We start from the raw sequence: 24,961 nt of genomic DNA, 5'->3' as shown, positions 1-24,961 counted from the left end.
CTCGTGGGTGACATTTGCATTTTCTCAAAGTCCTGTTGGTATTAGGGTGCAGAGGGATTGAAAGGAGTGAAGAGGGGAGGCAGGGAAATTGGGAATAGATGAGTGCTATTCCATCTTCAAGAGCTTTATTAAGATTTAACTCAGACGTACAATTCAGGCATACACAGTATAAAGGTATTGCATTGTTTGTAGACTGATTACAGGATCATACAACCACTGTTGGTATCTGATGTTGGAACATCCTCGTCGATGCTACGGGAAACCTTCAACCCCCTCCTGCGCTGCATCCGTAACTCTTCACTGATCCACTCTGGCTGTAGAGATTTTTCCTGTTCTTGATATTTAATATCTATCGACTCATATGGTACGTGGTTGTTTGTAACTAACTTCTCTCACTTAGCTTAATACCTTCCAGGGTAGCATGCATTAGAACTGACTGCACTCTATGAATTCTAAATTTTAATCTCTAAGTAATATTCCATTGTATGGATGTGCCATCTGTACTTTTATTGTCATATCTAAGAAGGCTTTCTCTAACCCAGGGTCATAAAGATTATTCCCACATTTTCTAAGGGCTATATCATTTCAGCTGTTTTCCATAGACTTGAGATTTATTTTGATGATTTTTTTTCTGTGAAAAAAATATGTGAATCTAATGCAGTCCTTTGCTGGTAGATATCCAGTCATCCAATCATCATTTATGAAAAATACTCTCCCCGACAGCGCTGGCCATTGTAACAGTCCAGCAGAGACACTGAAAATGGATATGTTAGGGATTTTGGAGCAGGTGGGGGAGAAGGGCTTGGTGCCTGAGTAGGCAGGGGTCAGGAGAACTTAATAGGATTTGCTTCTTCCTCATCCTCCACAACAGTGGGTGCCCAGCCCCACCACTCCACATGACCTGTGGTCATCCCAGAGCTCTTCAGCTGGTTTATCCCCATGACTTGAAGATCAAAGTAGATTGCATGACTCAACCACAGGAAGCAAGCCTCAGGGAGGCTGGTTGCATTATGTTTTGTGGTTCCCCTTCAGTGCAACATCTCAGTTCAAAGACGAGTGCGATCCACAAACTCCAGAATCTTTGGGCTTCTGTCGCTAACTCCAGGCATGCCAGCCAGGGGGCTGCATGCACAGTGAGCTCCCCACAACTCCCCTATCAGAGCAATGGGATGTCTATTCTTTTCTTTTTTTTTTAAGATTTATTTTATTTTTATTGGAAAGTCAGATACACAGAGAGGAGGAGAGAGAGAGAGGAAGATCTTCCATCTGGTGATTCACTCCCCAAGTGAGTCCAACGGCCGGTGCAATGCCGATCCAAAATCGGGTACCTGGAACCTCTTCCAGGTCTCCCACACAGGTGCAGAGTCCCAAGGCTTTGGGCTGTCCTCGACTGCTTTCCCAGGCCACAAACAGGGAGCTGGATGGGAAGTGGAGCTGCTGGGATTAGAACTGGCGCCCACATGGGATCCCGGCGTGTTCAAGGCGAGGGCTTTAGCCACTAAGCCACCACGCCACTGGGCCCGGGATGTCTATTCTGAAGGAGAATTTTAGGCCCCAGAACCACCTTGCTTGTACTCCCAGGCCCAGCGTTGCTGCATCTTCATTCTGGGCTTGGTCACTTGGGAATTTTGGAGTTCTGTTTCTTGGGGCAAGCTGTATTAGCCCAGCAACCGTGTGACTGAACTTCACTAGGGAAAGAGTACATGAAAAGAGCTCCTGCTGACCCGACTCCTGGCCTCTGTCAATCCTAAGGCAGGACAGAGCAGAGAAGGCAGCCCAGGCTGCATGGTCAGAGATGTCATAGCCTCAGTGTCACCCCGGCTGTTTTGAAGGCAACTCTTCATGTTTCTATCTCCATGTGCAGGGGGAGGGGTGCCACTATGCAGATGTCCCAGGGGCTCCCCTAGAGGCTCCTCTGATGAGAAAACAGGCCCTCTTCACCGGAGTCACTAGTCTCCCCATATGAGGGATAATAGGACATGTGGTCATTTCAGAGAGGGCAGTGTCCCATAGCCATTTACTCCAAAGTACAGTGCTGAAAGCAGTTATAGAGGTGGTTTTATCCACATCGAAGAAGCAGCCAGGTTGGGGGAAAGGGCAGGCCATGCTGTGACATAGAGGGGGTAAGTTGACACCTGTGGCATCAGCATTCTGTTTGGATATTGGTTGGAGTCCCTGTTGCTCCACTTCTGGTCTGACTCCCTGCTAGTGCACCTGGGAAAGCAGCAGTGCTTGGGCTCATGCGCTCAAACAGCAGATCTGGCAGAAGGAACAGAGCAGACAAATGACAGGTTGCAGGGCTTATGGCTTTCCCTCTGCTTAATCTCACTGCTAGTGAAGAAGTCAGCAGAATTTTTTTTAATCTTGACTTTTTTTCAGAAGAGATATTATATATTTGAAAGGCAGACTAGAACAGAGAAAGACTCGCACACACACACATACACACACTGATGAGAGATTTCCACTTGTTGGTTTACCCTTCAAATGTCGGACGGAAATAGCCAGGGCTGAGCTAGACCAAAGTTAGGATGCAGACATGCCATTTGGGTCTTCTGTGTAGGTGGCAGCCTTCTGTGTACACTTCCCGTGTAGTTGGACCATCACCTGCTGAGGCTCATGATCAGGGAGATGGATTAGAAACAGAGGAATGTGTCAGTCAGGCTTGCTGTATGAGATGTGGCCATCTCCAACAGCGGCTTCACCCACTGTACCGCAATGCCAGAGCCTAAGGGCAAGGGAAGGGTAAGGAGTTCCTTGAAATGGCCTTGGAGTATGTGTAGATGCTAGGTCTAGTTGGTTTCAGATACCATCTGGCCAGTGGACTTCATAGCTGTGCCAGAATGCAGCACACCAACCCACACAATCCCCTGAGAGTTTGGCTTTAGTCAATAACTTGGAGCCAGCTGACCGCATGCCCCAGCCAGCTCAGGGATCAGATGTGTGGCAGCAGGAAGGGGCCTGTCACCTTGCTGGCTGCATTGGGGACAGTTCAGCTTAGAGGCCATGGAGCTGTGGAGGACAGAAGCCTCACTTGCATACCTTGTGCATTCTCAGGAGGTCCCTGTGCACATGTGTGGGGAGCCAGACCTGCTCCCCTCACCCAGTGTCAGGGGAAGCAGAGGCTCAAGTGGAGAAGGTTGAGGGCCCAAGGGAAAGGTTTTATGGGTTGGACTTCATTGGGTAAGGCTTTCTGTAGCCAATACCAAAACCCTCAAAAGAAACAGAAGGAAATTCCCTTTGAACATGGCCATCAATTAACTCCCCATCCTGGGAGGCTCCTGGCACCCATGGGCTTTACTAGCCAATTTCTAAATCATATTTTGAGTGTGGTATTCATGTTGAACTTGAAAAAGAGAAAGGGGGCTGGTGAGGTGGCATAGTAGGGTAAGCACATACCTGCAGGATCGGCATCCGACGTGGGTACTGGTTTATGCTCTCGCTGCTCCACTTCCAATCCAGCTCCCTACCTGTGGCCTGAGAGAGTAGAAGAGAATGGTCCAAGGCCTTAGAACCCTGTACCCGTGTGGGAGACCTGAAGAGGCTCCTGATCCGGGGTTCAGATCAGCCCAGCTCTGGCTATTGTAACCATTTGGGGAGTGACCCAGCAAATGAAAGACCACTCTTTCTCTGTGTGTGTGTGTCTCCTACCCTCTGTAAATTTGCCCTTCAAACAAAAATAAGATAAAATTTTTTTTAAAGAAAATGAAGAAGCAATTCAATAATAAATGCACTTGACAGAAATGTACAACCATTTGCTTTTGGTCTAATTGTAGAAGCGATGCATGTTCATTGTTGAAACTATGGAAATCACAGCAACATATTAAAAAAATCCCTCACATCCATAATTCCCTCCCTCCCATGCACCCTTTTTCATGGGTGGCAGCAGGATTTGGAATTGCGCATCTACCACCCCTCCTCAGTCTCCTGATGGTGTCTCATAGACTGTGCTCTGTTGAGCGAATGAATGCTAGCACTTGGGTGTATTCATTTCCTGTCCTTTTCCTTCATGTATTTTACATGACTGTAGTCACACTCCATTTATAACTTGATACGAGGATACTTTACAAACTTAATTCCCAAGGGCCTGGCACAGATGCCAAGTGGCTAAAGTCCTTGCCTTGCATGCTCCAGGATCCCATATGGGCACTGGTTCTAATCCCGGAGACCCCGCTTCCCATCCAGCTCCCTGTTTGTAGTCTGGTAAAGTGGAAGAGGACGGCCCAAAACCTTGGAATCCTGCACCCATGCAGGAGATCCGGAGGAAGTTCCTGGCTCCTGTCTCCTGGCTTCGGATTAGCTCAGCTCCCGCCATTGTGGCTGCTTGGGGAGTGAGCCAGTGGATGGAGGATCTTTCTGTCTCTCCTTCTTTCTGTAAATCTAACTTTCCAATGGCAATAAATACATCTTTAAAAAAACCTTAATACTCCAAATTAAAATTTGATGATAGTTTTTTTATAATTTGCATTTTTCATGAAGTTCTGGAAGTATCCTCACACAGCATAATATCTTCTTTCACTCTGCCATACAATGTATGTGCCTATGCCACAAAATCCTTCGATAAGCACCACTTTTTAAAAACATTTATTTATTTTTATTGCAAAGTCAGATTTACAGAGAGGAGAGACAGAGAAATATCTTCCATCTGCTGGTTCACTCCCCAAGTGGCTGCAATGGTTGGAGCTGAGCTGTTCTGAAGCCAGGAGCCAGGAGTTTCCTCTGGGAGTGCCACATGGGTACAGGGTCCCAAGGCTTTGGGCCGTCCTCTACTCTTTTCCAGACCACAGGCAGGGAGCTGCAAGCGAAGTGGAGTAGCCAGAATACAAACTGGCACCCATAGGGATTCCAGTACATGCAAGGCGAGGATTTTAGCCACTAGGCTATTGCGCCAGGCCGAATGATCACCACTTTTGAAGACGGCTAGCATTGTCTACAGCCACGCCACCCTAAACACATTCATCTTGTTTGATATCATAAAGATGCTGGGCATTCCATGCCTGTGAATTCCTCACTTGTCCACTTACTCCCAGGTCAACACATACTTGGGGGAGATGTATGTGTCAAAGGCACTTTGTAAGTAAGACTTGCCCTTGGGTGGGTAGACCAGCTGGCTGTTTTACCAACTCTCTCTGGGTTCTGTGGTCTCTGATGAGTTACTGAGACCACAGTTTAGGGTTTCCCTCCCTGATCTGTATGCAAGAGGAGACGGTGCAGGAGGGGAGCCTTGAAACTAGCATCAGCACATGGTCTGGTCGGACAGTTGCTGTGGGGAAGTATCTTTTGGATATCGTTGCACAACGCAATGATTTCAAGGAACCAGTCATGACGTGAAATCCTGGAAACAGGGAGTCTCAAGGATTCAACATTAGGGTAATTCACCCTGGTTTTGTCATCTTTGGGCTCCCCTGCTAGTCTGTTGGAGCTCATTTTTGTTCAGTTCTACACAGCGCCATCTGCTGCTTAGAAGAAAAATGAGTGCCTCGTTCTCTGAACGCAGATTTGTTTTGTGGTTCCTTGCAGGATTCCTGTGTCTAAACCAGCTTATGTTCTGCCTCCATAGGCGCTACACTTGGTTAACTCCTCCAACTCTTAGAACCGTTGTCGAAACCAAAAGGAGTATACAGTTAGAGAGAAATGAATGCCAGGACAGGAAACCACGGAAAAGGGCCAGTTACATTCTAGAACCCATGAGAACTTTATGTCTGACATAGTGCAGGTGAGACTGGATTAAGAGCAGGTCCCTTAGCCCGTCATCAACTACACAAGAGAAACACTGGGGGAGTACCTGCAGCAGGTGCCAGTAGGAGCCAGCCCTGCAGCTCCCAGTGGTCAAAGCTGGAGGGCAGATGGGTGACAGGAACGGAATGTGAGCCTGTGTGTTCTGAGAAGGGTACGGAAGCTGGAAACTGCACACACTTGGCTCTTGGACTTAACTGGGCCCTGCCAACCTGGCTTCTGGGAAAGGCAGTCCTTTCCCAGAAAGGATGAGAAACAGTGTCAGGTGCGTCCCCACCCCCAAACTCTACCCTGGAGTTCTAAGTCCCAGAAGGCATTCGGGCCACCTCTGGTCTCCATGCTGGGTAACCAGTATTTGGAAACTTGGTACCCAGCAAGTCCTGCAAAGGTGACGACTGCAGAAAGGCATTCTCAATCTTGTGGTTATTCGGAGATCCTTCCATTGACACAGCTTTCCTGAGAGAAATACACATGATTACAAGAATGAGCAACAGAGCCCTGTGAGGTGGCCCCAGTGGCTAAATCATCACCTTGCTTTAGCCAGGATCTCATTTGTGTGCCAGTTTATGCCCCAGCCGCTCCACTTCCCATCCAGCTCCCTGCTTGTGGCCTGGGAAAGCGGTGGAGGACAGCTCAAAGCCTTCGGACCCTTGTACATGCATGGGCCCGGGAGAGGCTGCCGGCTCCTAGCTTCGAATTGGCTCAGCTCAGCCATTGTGGCCACTTGGGAGGAGAAGCAATTGATGAAACTTTCTCTCTGTATCTGTAAATCTGATCTTCCTTTTATATATATATACACACATATATACATACACACACATATATGTTTATATATCCTAAAAAAAATCAGAAAGAAGGTGAGCAATTGAACCAATATAACTCCAAAATCACAGTCAAAATAATAACAGCTAGTAATGTTGTTATTGTGTTAAAATTAGAATGACAATATTTTTTAAAACCAGGAAGAGCAGCCAAACGATTAATATCATCATTCTTATTATCAACCTCTACTGCTTTCTCCCAGCAATCCCTAAAATCCTAGGGCCGGGAGAAGAGAGTAAAAGTGATCTCAATTCCTATCTTTTTTTGTTTTTAAGATTTATTTATTTTTATTAGAAAGGCAGATTTACAAAGAGGAGAGACAGAGAGAAAGATCTTTCACTCATCTGTTCACTCCCCAAGTGGTCACAAAGGCCAGAGCTGAGCTAATCTGAAGCCAGGAGCCAGGAGCTTCCTCTGGGTCTCCCACGTGGATGCAGGGTCCCAAGGTTTTGAACCATCCTCCACTGCTTTCCCAGGGCACAAGCAGGGAGCTGGATGAGAAACGGAGCTGCTGGGACTAGAACTGGCGCCTCTATGGGATCCCAGAGCTTGCAAGGGGAGGATTAGCTAATTGAGCTATCATGCTGGGCGCCCCTTAGTTCCCCATTTAACACAAGGAAGAGTCAAGTGTTGTTCCTGCTTGGGGATGAACCCAAGCGTGTTCTTTAATACACCACAACTACACCCAGTTTCCAAATTACTAGTCTAAAAAAGTTGGCTAAGATGGCAGAAAAGAAGAAGAATGGAGAAACCTAAGTTAATACGCCTTGACAATATTGATTTTTTGAAGGCCTAAATTAAATCTTGGCAGACAGAAATCAGCAGTGTAATAAAATCACAGCATTCTCAAGGATATGTGGATGATTTAAAAATTGGCTTACCCAGCGGTCATTCAACAAACGCTCTTGAGATGCGTGTGATGTGTGGGAGTGATTCCCTTACCCCTTCCTGGTTCCCCGCTCATGTCTCTCTCCAGGTCTCTTCGTTGTCATTACCTTGCATCTTGACTGGTTTGCGTGTTGGTGGTTGGTCATCCAAGGTCAATATCCTCATCCACCTCGTTCATATCTGTAGCCACAACATCTAGCAAAGAACCTGTGATCCAACAGCCAGCATCCTCATCCACTATTTGTTACATTGGTTAAAAATGTATGTAACATCGATTCATTCCATGTACTCACTCAGTAAATATGGGTCAGGTGCTTGCTGTGGCGGCAGACGTCACTGAAGAGACACACATCCCTTGCTGCTCAGAGTGACTGGGTTCAAGTGTGTGCTCCATTCCCAACTGCAGCTTCCTGCTCATGTGCGCCCAGCGGGTGATGACTCCAGTAACTGGGTGCCTGCCACCCACATAGGAGACTGAATTGCTAGCTCCCATGCATTTGAAGAATGAACCAACAGCTGGGAGAGCTCACTCTCCCTCTCTTTCAGATAAATAACATCAATAAGGATTGCCTTAGGAATGTATGTCTATGAATGAAACGGTGCTAGGGACTCCCGGTCTCTGAGGGCAACGGTAGTTTAGAGGGAGGCAGACAATTCCACGAGACTTTCACGGACGGTGTCACAGCCCTGCTAGACTGCACATGTGCATCTGCCCTCACGAACGTGCTCAGTGAAGGACGGGCATTGTTTTACAGGAATCCTCCGCAACTTCGTCTCGTGACAAGCCTGGAAAACCAGAAGCGTCCAGTAGTAACTTCGTGTTTCCCAAGGTCTGCCACCAAAGGACACGCAGCAACTCAACCAGTAAGTGTCTTGTCCGAACGCTGCAGGAAGGGGCCGCGGCTGCTTCTGATCTCAGGAGGCTCTGGGGAGGGCCTGTCTTCTGCACCTGCTGGGTTAACCCACACCGGTGGCCTACATGTCCTGGCCAGCCCAGGCTCTCCATTGGCCTTCTGCACTCTCTTGGTGAACTCCTCTGACTGAACCCTGAATTCCAAGCTTGAAGGTCTGGGCAGGGAGGAGGAGAACCGAGGCTTATTCCTCTCGAGTCTTCGGCTGGCTTTGTGCCTGAGTAAGTTTCTCTCTCTGTCTCTTCCCCCGCCCCTCCCCGGGGCCTCTGCTACTCACACTCCCATCCGTAACTTAAGAGACTTGGTTATGGAAAATCCAATAGCACAAGGTCAGGAAAATGTGAAAAATGCTGGTTCACTCCGCAAATGACTACAATGGCCAGAGCTGGGTCGGCATAAAGACGGAAGCCAGGAGGTTCCTCTGGGTCTCCCATGGAGGTACAGGGCCCCAAGGACTGGGGCCATCCGCTGCTGCTTTGCAGGTTATGAGCAGTGGACTGGATTGAAAGTGGAGCAGCCAGAACTAGAACCAGTGCCCATATGGGATGCTGGTGCTGCTGGTGGAAGATTAGCTCGCTATGTCACCACACCAGCGGCAGCCGGGTCCCTCTTATTAGATATTTATGATCTTTTCCATTTTCCACAAACATAATCAGTACTACTAAATTTGTACATGTACTTCAGCGTGTGCCTGAGATGATTCCTTTGGAGGAGTGTAATCAGCTTGTATAGCCACAGACTGCACCATCTGCAGATAGACAACATTGCATCAGAGAGGAGCACAAACCTTTTATTGTCACTTTATTATCATTTATGATATTAAAATCTTGATATTATCGTTTCCCCAAGCAGTGCAATCCAACAATGACATACACAGCATTTATACTGTCCTGGGTGTGAGAAACAACCCAGACATTATATATCAGATATATGAAGATGCTCTTGTGTATTGCTAACCTGAGACTTTGACACCCGGGGACACTCAGGTTGATTACAAAGGGCCGTGGGCTGCTGCGTGGTAGAGTTCACAGTCAGGAGCCAAGACACTTCGATTTGGAGCCTGAATCCAGAACTGTGGACTTTGAGCTCGTTCCTGAAATATCTCTAAGTCTCCTATGACTTTGTTGGAGGGTGTGCCATTCTTAAGTAAATAATTTCAGGGACTGGCATTGTGGTACAGTGGGTTAATCTGACTCTCTCAGTACCCCAAATGGGCTCTTGTTAGAGACCATCTGCTCCACTTCCAATCCAGCTCCCTGCTAACGCAGCTGGGAAAAAAGTGGAAGACAGTCAAAGTGCTTAGGTCTCTTCTGCCCCCGGGAGACCCGGATGGAGTTCTTGACTCCAGATCCCAGACTTGACTTCAACCTGAGCCATTCCTGGCCAGTGCAGAGTGAATTCAGGGAGCGAACCAGTGGATGGAAGTTCTCGCTATCTTCCTCCTTCTCTGTAACTCCAACCTTTCAACTAAATGACTAAATCTTTTTTTAAAAGATATTAATAATTTTCCAGCTTGGGAGAGCTACTTGTTGTTTTCACTCATGAACTTCACTGTCTTGTAGCATAATTTCATAGAAATGAGATGTGGGCTGACAAGGTAGTTAAGGTTTAGGGTTTTTCATCTGCGTTGCAAAGCTCTGGCAGTTGCTTTTCCTTCGATGAGGGATAAGAAGGTCTATTTCTTCCATCAGAGCCTACATTGGATTAGCATTTCTGAAAATCTTTGTTAGGATATTCCCGGGTGCCAATCTCTACCAGTCTTTTTTTCTACCCTGATTTGCACTCCAAGGACATGATCTCTGGGGCTTAGTGCAAAATGCCCAGGTGGGATGCTTTTCAGAAATTGAGCATTTCACAAAGAATGGCAACAGGATGGCCTGAAACTGGGCTGGGCTGCTTCTGATCAGAGGCCCTGGCTAAGTCCAGTCCCAGAGAGTTAGAGGAGGAAATTGGCAGGAGGAAAGAACACTGAAGGATTTCCTTCTCTGTTCCCAGGCCCAGTCCTGCAGCTCAGACCATGGCTGGGTCCCTCCAGGCCTGGGCCAGGGACAGCTTCCAGTACCACGGTAGCCTTGTTAGTTTTCTAAACCTGCCAACGGCTCTGTACACAGCTTCTTTATTCAGCCCTTCCTGAAATCCCAGATGAGGGCATCTATTTTTTCTTCTGGCCCCAACCATGAATGACACTCAGTCTATAAAATAGATAGAAAAAAAAAAAAAAAGAACACTTCTCTATATAGCTGAGGTTAAATATTCCATCATTTATTTTGTGGAATTTTTGGGAACTAATTTTTCTATTTTTTTCCAGTGGGATGATCCTTGTTTTATCATTAATTTACCAAAAAACAAACAAATGAACAAACAAAAAACAACTCCTTGTAAAATTAAGATTTAAGAATCATATTAGAAATACCTTGTTTGGTTTCTTTTGCTGCTTATTTTTTTAAAAACATGATGGAGACTTCTGTCTAATCAAACAGGTTGATGTTTTCCTTTCCATCTCTTTTTAAAGATTTATCTATTTTTTGATTGAAAGATTTGCAGAGAGAAGGGGTTGGGGGGAGAGAGATTGAGAGTGAGAGAGAGAGGTCTTCCATCTGCTGGTTCGCGCTGCAAATGGCCAAAGTGGCCAGAGCTGAGCTGATCTGAAGCCAGGAGCCAGGAGCCAGGAGCTTCTTCTGACTCTTCCATCTGGGTGCAGGGGACCAAGGACTTGAACTATCTTCTACTGTTTTCCTAGTTCATAAGCAGGGAGCTAGACAGGAAGTAGAGCAGCCTGCACATGAACCAGTGCTGGCACGGCAGGTGGAGGATTAGCCTGAGACACTGCGCCATCCCCGATCTTACTGCTTTTCAATGTGACTGTTTACTCCACTGGTAAGCAACAATGAAGTATGAGCTATAATTTCTTTTTATTTTCACATGATGTGTCATGGGAAAATGGAATTTATAAAGCCAGGGCAGTCATTTAGTCTAGCAATTAAGACACCTGTTACGGGGCTGGCATGGTGGTGCAGCATCCCATAGGAGCATTGGTTCAAAGTCAGAGATGCTTCGCTTCCAATCTGGCTTCCTGCCAAAGCACCTAGGAAAGCAGTGGAAGATGGCCCAAGCGCTTGCGCCTCTGCCACCCACATGGGAGACCTGGGTTGAGTTCCTGGCTTGGGCCCAGATCAGTCCCTGACAGTTGCAGCCATTTGGGAAATGAGTCAGTGGATAGAAGATATTCTCTCTCTCTCTCACCCTTTCAGATAAGTAAAATAAGTCTCTTTTTAAAAAGATACTGATTGGAACCCTTTCATCCTGTATTGGAGTGCCTGGGTACAATCTTGGCTCTGCTGTCTGCTCATGCCAGGAGGGAACAGCTTTGGCTCAAGTACTTGGGACTCAGATCGAGTCCCTCCTGCCAGCTTTGGATTGGCCCAAGGCTAATCATTGTGACTACCAGACAGCACACAAGCAGAGCGGGGATGCTTATTTTCTTCTTTTTCTACCCCCATATAAAGAAATGGACCAGTTTTTAAAAGTGAAAGAAGACAATTCGTATTTTTCATGGAAGAAATTTTTGAAGTGTCTTGGTATCTATAATTGACATTTGTTTGCTTTTCTGCCTCTTGTTAAAAACGGCACATGCGTGTGTGTGTGTGTGTGTGCGTGTGTGTGTGTGTGTGTGTAATTTTTGCAGTGATTTGAAAGTTTTATTCAATTTTTATTTCCACTCTGGTTTCCTTTAAGTTTAATTCGATTAACTAATCAGGTTTAGTCAATTAACGAATACATTACTTTTTCCAAATTGTCCCCCCACCTTAGGAAAGACGAGACGCTTAGGGGGATATTACTCAACTTGAGTCCCTCTTCTTATGTTTCTTCCAGCTCGTAATTCAATTTAATCTCGCTATTACCTAATCATCACAAATGATTCTGTTCTTTTAAGACTCGGTTTGGCCTTCGCCTGGGATCATATAACCGAATTCTCAGTTAACTCACTCCATGCTGGCAGGCTCACTGGCTTCCACAGCCTCCCTTCCCCAGGCAGGGCCGGGCATGCTGACGCAGGAGGAGGATCCCCGAGTGGTTTCCAGGCAGAGCAAGTGAGGAATGCTAGGTCCGGCTGGAACCAGCTCCATTTGGATGCTGGCACCTGTCCTGGGCCTGTGTAGCCTGGAATCCATTGTGGGAAACAGGAGTTGCCGATGGCATATGGGTGATGGAGTCGGGGGAGCAGAGAGGGGGAGCTGCCTGGGGCCGAGCTCTTTACGCCGAACTTGCTCTATGAACCACTGCTAGCTGGCAGCCTCTTAGTTTTTAATTTTCTTGGGACTCAAACTGAACCCCTATGCCCTCCTTCTCAGCGCACTACAACCCCCAACTCTCTTGTTTTCTGTTTGCAATAATTCCCAGCCCCCACCAGGCCTCTGGGTCCTCTCTGATAAAATGTGTGTGTGTGGGGGGGGTGTGAACCCCAGCAGGGCTTCCCAACCCGGAGGATCCAGGAGGGGCTGGCTGTCTGTTGGGTGAGCACCACATCTGACCTATTCTGACACACCCCAGAACACAAGGAGGCACTGGCAGGTTTAGGGCCACTCTGCAACTTCTCCCAACCCCACTCCATGATTCTGTGCACGCCTTCTCTTCTCGCTTGTTTGTTTGGGAACAGGTGATCCCTGTAAGCCATGCATGTAAGAGCCCACCCCTCTCTTTCGCATCTCTGTCCCTCTCCTCCACCCCCTGCAGGATCTCATGTCCTCACGACCTATTCTGGTGTCCTCTCCTCTCTTCATCCTCTGCGCACATCTTTCCCACGCTGAAAACCCAAACGGTCCCCATTGTGGTATAGTGAGTTAAAGCACTGTCTGTGATACCAGCAATCCCATGCGGTACTGGTTTGAATCCTGCTTGCTGTACTTCTGATCCAGATTCCTGCTCGTGTACCTGGGGAAACAGTGGAAGATGGCCCAAGTGCTTGGATCCCTGCCAGTCATATGGGAGACATGGATGGAGTTCCTGGCTGCTGGCTTTGACCTGGCCCTCCTCTGGCTGTTACAGCCATTTGGAGAGTGAACCAGCAATGGGAAGACTCTCTGCCATCTCTATCTCTCTTTCTGTCTCTCTCTCCCCCTCTTTGCCTTTCAGATAATTGAGAAGTTTTTACAAACAAACGAACCAAAAGAAAACCAAAAAACCTTGCTGCATTTCATGTTCCTTCTGAACTCCCACCAATCTCATTTTTCCCCTGGAAGAGACCTGTCCCCGCCCTGAGCGGTGCTGGGAGGCTCCGGCCACCTGCCACAGGTGGCTTTGGAACCCTTGAAAAGCAGCTCAGCTAAAGGGACAGCATCACCAGTAGGCAGAAGATACACGAAGGAATAAAGTCGGTCCAGAAACAGGACGCAAAATATCCTAAAGAATGATAGTTCAGACATACAAGGGGCTGAAGTATTCTTACACTCAAACTTTAAGATTTTTTAAGTTGAAAGGCAGAATGACAGAGAGCCAGAGAGAGAGAGAGAGAGAGAGAGATCGATCTTCTATCCACTGGTTCACTCCCCAAATGGACCAGGCCAGAACCAGAAACCAGTAACTCTATCGGGATCTCCCAGGTGGGTGGCAAGGACCAAGCCTTTGGACCAACTTGTTCTGCTTTCCCAGGAGTTTACTCAGAAGAGGGGCAGCAGGGATTTGATCCAGCACTCCAGAAGGGGATGCTACTGTCCAAATGGCAGCTTAACCCACTCTGCCACAGTGCTGACTGCCAAATAATCTTTACTTCAACTTCTCCATTTTGTTTTAAAAATACTCTTGTGTCAGATTGCAGGGGAAAAAAAAATCATCTCACCCGTTTTTCTCTGTTCTTTAAAAACATCAGCCACTAGGACATTGTCGAGGACGCCTGGGACTTGTGTGTGTCATTCAGGGAGGGCTGCCCTCGGTGGCTCTGAAGGTACCTGCAGCTTGTATGACAGTGGAACTGAGACCCTGCTTGGTTGGGTGGAAGAATACTGGATACCCAGAGATTACAAAAAGTGAAAAGCCCATTTCTTTGCATTTTCTCCAAGGTTGTTGCTTTGTGTGTGCGTGATCATACTTGCTGTGTACATGAGGCAGACGCAGAGAGAGCCATGCCTCCTCTTGCATGACCTCTGCTTGGCACCTCTCCTGAGAGTCCTTTGCGCTGGCTTTGCCTTCATGAGATTGAAACCCCTAGGGAGCAGCAGGCATGGCGGCGTGAGACCAAGGCAGCCTGCTCGGCCTGTTGGAGATGCGGCCGCTGGTTCCTGAGTTGGCGGTACAGCGGGCACGGATGGAGAACGGGTAAAGTCTGCCCATGTGTCCCTCTCCTGTTCCCCGTGCACCCGGCGTGGGCACCAGGGGCTCGTACCAGGCTCAGGAAGCGGCAGTCAGCCAAGGCTGATTTCCATCTCTTTCAGCCGGTGACTTCTCCCTACTCTTCCTCTCTCCGTGCAGGTGTTAATCCCTACTGCGCAGGCGACACTGATTTTCCCATGACCAAGAAATCCGCTGCGTCAGCCGACCGGCAGCAACCTTATTCGTTGTGTAGTAGCAGAAAGTCGCTCTCGCAGCAACTGGACTGTCCAGCAGCAAAGCCCGCGGTAAGCAGAAAGGGAGGGGAAGCCGGGGGAGAGGCAGGAAAGGGTGGTTCTAATCCACCGGACTGTGGGGCTAGGAAACTGGCTAGGGTGGAGCTGGCATCCAGGAGGAGCGTGGTCAGCTCTTGATCGCCCCCTGGTGCCGGACACTCGCAGCTATGGCCGCTTCCAGGCTGTGGTGGCTAGTAAGAGAAAACTTGGAAAACTTCATGGCAAATTGAAATCAAAGGTGAAGTTTACTTTATTGGGAACACACACACACACGCAAGGAATCCATACATATTTATTTTTTCCTAATACACATTTGCCGTGAACTTGTTGAAGACTCCTGGCGTGGAGAGAATACGCTGCAAACAAATATCATAAATGCAAATTGCACCTGCACAATGACCTTGGAGGTACATGAGGCCAGTGGTGCTGGGACAAGTCAAAGGATTCAGGCATGCTCATATTGCTGCCAGGGAACGGGGCTGGAAGCAAGTCTGTTTGTGATTCCAGAGCTTGTGGTCTCACCCCTGTGACTCTCAGACTGTACTAAGCTTAAAATGTTGCCAACCCCGTTCCATGGGATTGAAGACTTGGCAAGGTGAGTGGCTGTCTGAGCTCGTTCACTTAAATTCCAAGGGACCGGGACCGTTATTATGCCCCAGTAGATTAAGCCGCTGCCAGCCGTGCTGGCTTGCCATAGGGGTTCATGTCCTGGTTGCTCCACTTTTGACCCAGCTTCCTGCTAATGTACTTAGGAGAAGAGCAGACGATGACCCAAGTGTCTGAGCCCCTGTATCCACATGGGCAACCTAGATGAAACTCCTGGATTCTGGCTTCAGCCTGGTCCAGACCAGGATGTTGCAGCCATTTGTGGAGTGAACCAGCGAGTACCAGATCTCTCTCTTCTCTCCCTTTCTATCTGTAATTTTGCTTTTCAGACACACAAATAAATATTTAAAAACAGAAGCCTAAGGTGCTAGGAGTTGAATCAAACTCTCTGGGGCTTCCTGCTCATGGTTCATGTTCTGTCCCCTAAAGGGCTTCATTCTGCAGGCTGGGAACTACGCCTGCAGACAAAGCCCGGAGTCCCTGCCTTGTTTCCTTCCAAAGGTCTCATGCTGTCATTTATGGCCGCACAGCGCCCTCTGTCCCTACTTCCCTTCCAGTTACAAACCCTGCCAGCCTGCAAAGGCCTTTCTGCCCAGCATCATGGGTGTCCTGTCATGGTGGCCACAGTTCTAACCCCTCCCTCTCCCACTCCCCTGCCCTGGACCTGGCAGCCCAGCCCCCTGACTCCGGATGTCAGCCCAGCAAGGATCACGCATGCGGCTGCCCCAGTCCATTCCCGGCTGCCCTGGGTGGGGTACAGAAGCCCCAGGTGGAAGCTTTCTGAGTCGTAAGACATTGGAAGCAGCAGACACCTGCGAGTTTCTAGCAGCACTGAGAAACAACTGGCAAGACCGTCCCGTGCGTCAGGCGCGATTCTTAGAGTTTGGTCTTCAGAACAACACTATGAAGTAGGCTCTGTCTGTACCATGGGTTTACTGAGGGGGAACTGAGGCATTGGGGGAGAGGCTAGGTCACTTCCCCCAGGGTCTGAAAATGTGGCAGAGAGAGGAGGATCCAAGCCCTACAGCTCCAACCACTAAGCTGTACCATCCCTCACTGGGGTGGCTTCCCGTGGCACGGCTTTTACTGGGTACAGTAAAAGCCTCCTATGCTGGTAGTTAACCACCTGTCTTCCCTCCCTCTCCACCCTGGAATTTACGCTTGAGGTTTTCAGTCTCTGGATCCCTGCTCTGCTGCCCACCACCCTGTAATCTGGCACCAGCCAGACACTTCGGTGAATGCATTTCGAATTGAGCAGTTTGCTGAGGTTACGCTTGGCCGAGGACTTCCTCACGTTGGCTTTCGCCTTTGGCTGTGAGCGGCTCATCCTGGGGGCTTCATAGTCTGTGACATCACACTCCACCTTCTTCCTTTGACAAGCTCTTGTAAGCTTTTTGCTGCTCTCTGAGATGGAGTTCAGCCAAGCTCACTCCATCTCTAGCGACTCCAGCCCCTCCTCTACCACATGGTGTCCTGGAGAGAATGACCTCTGGTTGTCTGCATGGCTGGGCCTCCCTCCTCCCCGGGGGAGGCATGTGCTGCCGTCCTGTGTCCTTCTGATCCCCTGTTACCCCTGGCTCCTCATTGCAGGGCACGTCGCGGCCAACACGGTCCCTGAGCACAGCTCAACTCGTGCAACCATCAGGGGGCCTCCAGGCTTCGGTCATCTCCAACATCGTGCTGATGAAGGGCCAGGCAAAGGTAAGAAAGCCCCACACTACAGCAAGTCCTGGAAATGACATGATTGTGTCAGGGAGGGGCAGAGCACCACAGTACATGGGTGGAGACAAGGTGAGCAAGCCTCATCCTGCAATTTAGGGCCAGGTGAGTTTTAAGCGACACCTGCTCCCCTGTGTGGACCAAGTGACCGTTTTCTTAGAGAGGATTCCAGTCCGCACTGACTGCCTTAGTGATTTCAAAGCCCATTCCTTAATGTCTTCTTGGCACGATGCATTCCAGGATTTACTTTCAGCTGATCCACACTTCAAAATCATTGACACCAGTTTCAGCTAACCCAAATCTAAATTTTTTAAAATATGTGCTCCTCACTATCTCTGGGCCATTCTAGGGTCTATCTGTGCACCACACGCTTTGCCATTGTATGGAGCTTCCTGTAGAATTCACACTAACTCCAGCTCTCTCTAGATGATGAGCTTTGAGAAAGATTCAGAGGTGCAACAAAAGCAATGGTGGTGATTCCTTTAGAATGGTGGAGTCAGAGTTGCACAGTTTGCCCCTGCTGGCTCGTGCCCCAGATGCCGACAACAGCTGACTCTGGACCAGGTTGCCACCAGCTCTCCATCCAGCTCTCCTACAACACTGGCAGGGCTCCAAGCACCTGGGCCATCTTCTGCTGCTTTCCTGGGCACGTTAATAGGGAGCTGTTCTGGAAGTGGAGCAGTCGGGACTCGACTCAGTGCTTCCATACGGGGGTGTTGGCATTGTGTGTGTCATCTGAACTCACTGCACTACAACCCAGTGCTGCATCCCACCCGCTGAATGTTTCTTTGCATGGCTCCCCAAACATGCTGCCTCACATGTGGGGTTCTCACTCAAATGAAAATAACTGGGATAGGTATAGGTTGATTAGCCCAATGGTCTGGGGGTTGAAATCAGGAAAGAGTGGGGGTCACCTTGGGTGTGTGAGGGATGGCTGTTGTTGCAGCCTACAACCTCTTTCGGCCACATACCCAGAGTCCTCTATCTCCCTGTGTCCAGTTCCTGCTCTCTCTCCTGAGAGCTCAGCAGGGAGAGGAACAGAGAAGCCGGATGTTGGCTTGCTGGGATGCAGGTGTTTCTGAGCACCAGGAAGTAGTGACTGACTTTCTGATTGGTGAATCACCATGCTTTTGCCCTGGAATTTAGAAAGAAGCAATTTTTCTTCTCTCTCTTTCTTTTTTTTTTCTAAACTGGCTTTTAAATTTTTTTGGCAATGCTTAAGAGACATGGGAAAGGTGTCAAGATGATCCAGTGTGGTTTACATTCTCTTGGTTGTGTAGAAGGTACGTTCAATAAATACTCGTGGATGGTGGAAAATGAAGAACGGAAATCTGGTGTCTGGAGCAGGGGCACTGAGTCGAGAATTACCTGCACATCCAAGACCTGGTCACTTACAGGGGCATCTGGTGGGAGCGAGGCTCAGGTTGAGTTCAGAAGGAGGACTCAGAACTAGAAGGATCAGCAGGTGCTTGAGGTCAGGCCACAGTCAAACAGTGCAACTGGCTACCAAGACCCAGGCACTATGCAAAGGGATTTGCATGGGGAACAGAAACCCGATTGTGATTCCCTTTTTCCTAGACATGGAGTCTGGAGTCTCAGGGGCAGGGTTACAGGACTTACTCTTGGTCACTTGGTTAGCAAACAACTGACCTAAGATGATAGTCCCAGACTTGCTGGCCGCTAGGCCCTGTTGCTAACCACCGGGCTATCTTGCCTCACCAGGCAGGGTAAGACTGGGAGTCTCCAGTGATTATTTCAGGAAAGAACTGGTAGCCCATAGAGGAGCCCTGAGGCTACTCCTCGCTCATGCTCTTCCTGGACTGGTATTACTCCTGGCTATCATTTTTCTCTCCCGTCCTGGGACACAGGTCATGATCACGGCTCTCCTGGCTGTGGTGTGGGTACAGTGGCAGCCCTCATTTGAATGGTTCTGTCTAGAGCCAAGCTGCTGCTACTGGTTCCTACCTGGCACACATGCAAAGTGGAACCTGCCCAAAGGCAGGAGGCAAGTCATCCAGAACTGCCAACCGGAGGCATAGACCCAAGGTGCTTTGTCTCCTCTGAGCTTGCTCCGAACCTCCAGACTGCACAGCCCAGTTTGGACTTGGTGCTGATGCCCTGAGACCCAAGCGACAAGGATCCCTCCTTTCCTACTCTCCTTCCTTCGTGCAGGATGGAGACAGTCCTAACTCTCACCCGCTCCTCTTCCTTCCCAGGGCCTGGGCTTCAGCATCGTTGGGGGGAAGGACAGCATTTATGGCCCCATTGGGATTTATGTCAAAACCATCTTCGCTGGAGGAGCAGCTGCTGCTGACGGAAGGTTACAAGAAGGTTGGTGTCTCACCCCGTTTCCAACCAGACTGTGTGGTTGGACCAGCGCTGAGGACCACAGGATGCTTTGCGTGGACCTGGGGCTTGGAAGGAGACAGGGAGAGGAGGGTCCAGCCATGTTGCTGTGGAGCAGCAATAGCCAGAGGCAGGAGGAGCAGGGCAGCTGAAGACAGAAGCGGAGAACTGTGGGGTCAAAATCCAGAGTGCACCTTCTGTTATCACCCCAGCTTTAGGATTTGAATGTGAACAGGGTAGGAGTTAGGCCCACAAGAATGGAGGGCAGTGTGTCTTATTTTATTTCCTCAAATGCCAAATTGCCCAAGTCAGGCTTCATTTCTTCTCCCTCAGGAATTTGTCCCTTATTTGATTGTATTGTAAGCACAGGACTCCAGTGATCCAACACTCAGCTTGTTCGGAATCCTAGCCTCCAATCACCGACCTAGCTGCATCCTGTAACTTACAAAGTCCCACTTTCTATTCTCCGTTCTTGGGGAATTGGTTGCCTGCAGCAGCGGCTTGGTGTATGGATGGAGGCCATTCATGTCTCATTTCTATCTTCCTTCCAAAAAGAATTGTGAATGATTTCTTTAGCAAAATTTAAGTCAGTCAACTTCCACCAGATACGGCCACATAAGGGACACAAGGAATCTCCAAGAAGTAAATGGAAAATGCATAGTATGTCCGCCATCTACTCTGAAGAGCTTGAGGTCAGGCTGCTTGGCCTTGTAGGGGCAGATGTTCTAATGAGTCCAAGTTCATCTCTCTGTGCAATTAAGAATGGAACATTCTGTTGTCTTGTCTCTGGCCTTTCTTCAGCACACATTCAGTCACAGTTTGATTGCTTTCTGAATGTGTCTGTTTTTACCCTGTAGACCTCTGGTCTCATAAAATCAGGACCCTTTCCACCCTGCCCCCTGCTACTGCTTCCAGCACATACATAGTTGGATAAAATAGGGCATTAGAACCCCTAAAGAAATGTAAACTCCCAAATGCCAGAAAACATAGTTACAAAATTGATATGTGGCAAACTCAGGAGATGAAGGGCAAAACCCGGAGGGCTGTTCAGTGTTTGTATACCTGGGGGCAGGGACTAGGATTCCAGGGACCAGGAGTTTAGGGACTAGGCTCCAGGGACTAGGAGTTCAGGGACCAGGATTCCAGGGATCAGGCTCCAGAGACTAGGAGTTCAGGGATGAGGCTCCAGGGACTAGGAGTTCAGGGACCAGGATTCCAGGGACTAGGCTCCAGAGACTAGGAGTTCAGGGACTAGGAGTCCAGGGACTAGGCTCCAGAGACTAGTAGTCCAGAAACTGGGAGTCCAGGAACCAGGATTTCAGGGACCAGGATTCCAGGGCTAGGGTCCAGAGACTAGGAGTCCAGGGTCTAGGATTCCAGAGACTAGGAATGTAGTTCCCGTAGAACACATGGATTCCCAAATTTAGAACTGCTGAAGCTAGTTCTGACTCAGGAAACCCTCAGGGTGCCTCAGGGTGGAAATAGAAAAAAAGAAAAGCTGGTAGTGATGTAAGGCCTCAGGGAATCCCATAGAAAAATAGAATATTCTGGAAAAATAGGTTCACAGTAAAAGTCAAATACAACATTAGGACATGTCCACTATTAACATGGTTCAGCAGGAAGGGATGTTAGCCCTAAAATACCTAAGGCAAGGGAGCAAGTAGGAAAAACTGTAAAACTTCCCTGTTTAAATGTATTTTCAAATAGAGAAAAATAAAGAACATAAGTGATAAGGAAAGACCAGAACACGATAGAAACAGCGGATTTGTAAACAAAATAACTCATGAATTTAAAAAAATCGTATTTTTTGAAATTTGAAAAAGTTCAACTTGACTGAGCTTTTGTCACATTAGATACAGCTGTAAGGAGAATTAGTGACATAGAAATTAAGCAACACTGGGGGTTGGTACTGTGGCATAGGTTAAATCACCACACGTGATGCCAATATATCCAATGGGTGCTGTTTTGTATCTCAGTTCTTCCGCTTCTAATCTCACTCCCTGCTAATACCAACTGTGAAAACAAGGGCAGATGGTCCCTGTACCCATATGGGAGATGTAGATGAGCCTCCTGGCTTAGTCATGACTTTCTCTCTTAACAGGTGATGAAATCCTGGAACTCAACGGGGAGTCAATGGCTGGACTGACACACCAGGATGCCCTGCAGAAGTTCAAGGTGGGTGGTTCTTGTTAAACACAGTGCAGTCCCTGGGATCTTCAGGCTTAGGAACCGTGCCCTCCGCATCACCTTCCTGTGTCCAAATCTATGAATTCAGCAACATTAAACTCTTCATGGGACACCTAGTTGATGCCCACCTTGGAACTGTGTTAAACTCAGAAAGTAATAGTGTAGGGGCCAGTGTCAAGGAGCAATGGGTTAAGGCTTCCAGTATGAGGCTCCCTTTAAGTCCTGGCCACTCCAGTTCCCTGCGCATGCACCTGGGAAGGCAGCAGAAGATGGCCCAAGTGCTTGAGCCCCTGCGATGCATGTGGGAGACCCAGATGAAATTCCTGGCTCCTGGCTACAGCCTGGCCCAGGTTTGGCTGTTGTGGTCATTTGGGGAGTAAACCAGCAGATAGAAGCACTCTTTCCTTCTCTGTATCTTCCTTCATCCTCCTTCTCTAACTTTACCTTTCACATAAATAAATCTGAAAAAAAAAGAAAAAATAATATTATAATCTGCCTTGTTGCAGGGGGACAGTTTGTAGAGATGCTTTGAAACGCTCTGTATTTCTATCAATATATTTACAAATCTGTTTTAAGTTTTTAAGTTGATCACTGAAAGATATTTTTGAGTCTACCTAATTCAAAACAAAACTGAACATATATACATGTGTATGTGTGCATATACATGAATTCACATGTATATATCATGGGAAGTAAATTAAAAGATGTTATTTTGGTGCAAAAATTGTAAAGTCAGTATAGAGTATTCATGAACTTTCTATAAAAACACTTTACTGATTTGAAACTTTACTGATTTTCTACAAAGCTGTCACTCTTGTATATGGGATAGATACAAAGTATGTTATCTGTAGGAATATGCAGACATCTACGTCTTAACCCTGCGCGCACACACACACCTGCATTTCCTTTCAAAAGTACTCTATTCCTGCTTCCCGGAGAAGTCACTGGTGTCCACCTGCCCCTCGGCGTCACCCAAGGCTGCCACCCACACTCCCTTTCCTTCCAGCAAGCCAAAAAGGGGCTGCTCACCCTCACGGTGAGGACTCGCCTGTCGGCGCCGCCCAGTCTGTACAACCAGCTGTCCCCACCACTGAGCCGGTCGCTGAGCTCCGGGACCTGTGGGGCCAGGGACAGCAGCTGCTTCACCCTGGACAGCCCTGTGTGCCCCGGCAGCAGTGCCAGCAAGCCCAGCTACAGGATCATGGTGGAGGTGTCTTTGAAGAAAGGTAGGAGAGAAGGGGTCTCTGCACTGCGGGCTGAGTCTCCCTGGGGCGGGGTGGGGCCTCTCTGTTTTGCTGCTTTTGGTGATTGCTGGGCTGGGCTGGGTAGCTCACATCTGTTGGTTGATAGGAGCCTAAGACATCCCCATCCAGATGCAGTCCATGGGTTCAGGTGCAGTGGGTTAGAATGAAACAAAAGAAAGCAAATGTTCATCCAATATACCACCACCACCTCACACACACACACACACACACACACACACACACACACGACACATTCATAGACATTCAGGCAACACAGAGATACACATGGACACACAAACAGACACACACACACACACACACACACACACACACACATAGGCACTCAGATGTGTCGCCTCCTGTTCATAGTTCCCCTTGGGCATTCCCCCATGAGTATAATGATACCCCGTCACTGTGCACGTGTCTACTGCATGCTGGGAATCAAGCCCTCAATCCTTCTCATTGCTCCTCCCACTCCTCTCTCCCCTGATATCTGGGTTCTGGTCATGTTGGCTGCTTTCCTCCTGCACCACGGCAGCCTCCTCTCCCCCACTCCTCTCCCAGCATGGGCCGTTTCCAGGCCTGGAAATGTTCTGCCCAGCCCCCAACTCCTCCTTCCCTGCTCCTTCTTGTTATTCATGCTTTAAATGTTGTCTCCTCTGATTGTGCAAAGGAGTGCAAAATCCTGTTGCTTTCTGGCACATTCTCCATCAGTTCTCTGTGACGCTTCTCTCCTTCCCCTCCTCTTTCCTAATCTTTGCCCCTTGAACCAATGGCCCTTTGCATCCCATCTAACACTGTTTCAAGCCTTGCAATGCCTGCATGATGTGGCTTCTTGGGAATGTGGATAGAGAGGCCTAAAGGGATTGGGGACACTGGCCCCTTCCAGGGTCCGAGGCACTAGCAGGCACCTAGCATAGCTCGATCACTAGTCTCCACATTCTGCCTTGCAGAGGCTGGCGTTGGCCTGGGCATTGGCTTGTGCAGCGTGCCCTACTTCCAGTGCATCTCAGGCATCTTCGTGCACACGCTCTCCCCAGGCTCTGTGGCACATCTGGATGGACGGCTGCGGTAAGTTCTCATTGCTGCCTCCACGAAGAGCCTGGTCTTTGGTGCAGGATGTCAGCAGAGGCTGACAGTGATCCTGGCTTGGCCCACAGCCTTGATTCTCAGTGTGGGCCCTGAACCAGGACATGGAGGGAGGGCACCATCTGGAAGCAGGTGGGAAATGCAGGTTCTCAGATGCTATGCTCCGGGCTGGCTGCTTCTATACAGGATCTCAGAGTTTGAATGCTCAGGAGAGATGGAGATGTGTGGCCTCAGGGAATCCCATTGGAAGCAATCACCATGTCATCACCATGGCTTAGCATAAGTTTGACTAACACACAGTTTAGAGTGACTTATGCGTAGGAGATCTGGTGAGATCATGTGGACTCAATATAGAAAAAGCAGATTTTCTAAAAACAAAGATTTCATTTTTTTCATACAAGGGAGAGAGAGAATCCTTCTGCAGCATTCAGGCTGTTTCTTTCTTTTTCTTTTTCTGTTCAGGTTGCTAGTAACTTGCTTCCCAACTTGCAAATGAAATGCGTTCTATCACCCGTTGGTCCTTCCTTGTCTTTTTTTCTGTCCTTTATTTGAAAGGCATAGAGACAGAAATCTCTCATCCATTGGTTCATTTCTACAAATGCCCACAAAAGCTGAAGTTGGGCCAGGCAAATCCTGGAACCTGGAATTCAACACAGGTCTCCCATGTGGGTGCCAGTAACCCTGGTACTTGAGCCTCCCAGGCTGCCCAGCAGCAGGAAACCAGGATTAGAAGCAGAGCCGGGACTAAAACTCAAGGACCCCAAAATGGGTTGTGGGTGTCCCAAACAGCCTCTCTAAGCTGCGTCCAACCCTCTCC

At 48.5% G+C, this 24,961-nt stretch overlaps 1 protein-coding gene across 3 annotated transcripts in view; it reads left to right on the top strand.

Moving 5' to 3' along the window:
* Nucleotides 1–24,961, top strand: part of IL16 (interleukin 16) — an 81,021-nt gene that overhangs the window by 33,108 nt on the left and 22,952 nt on the right. For 2 of the 3 annotated variants that reach the window (XM_004594666.3, XM_058665544.1), the window contains exons 2-8: nt 8,199–8,307; nt 14,820–14,965; nt 17,150–17,260; nt 19,495–19,609; nt 21,726–21,799; nt 22,818–23,037; nt 24,009–24,126. In XM_004594666.3, coding sequence (XP_004594723.2) covers nt 8,199–8,307; nt 14,820–14,965; nt 17,150–17,260; nt 19,495–19,609; nt 21,726–21,799; nt 22,818–23,037; nt 24,009–24,126 — 893 coding nt within the window. Of the gene's footprint in view, nt 1–8,198; nt 8,308–8,441; nt 8,576–14,819; nt 14,966–17,149; nt 17,261–19,494; nt 19,610–21,725; nt 21,800–22,817; nt 23,038–24,008; nt 24,127–24,961 lie in introns of those variants that run through there. The other variant, XM_058665545.1, reaches the window with a different exon arrangement.

Source organism: Ochotona princeps, chromosome 6 (genome assembly GCF_030435755.1).
Source record: "Ochotona princeps isolate mOchPri1 chromosome 6, mOchPri1.hap1, whole genome shotgun sequence".
Taxonomy (NCBI): Eukaryota; Metazoa; Chordata; class Mammalia; order Lagomorpha; family Ochotonidae; genus Ochotona; species Ochotona princeps.
Note: the sequence above shows the minus strand (reverse complement) of the source record. Positions and strands in the feature narration are given on the sequence as shown.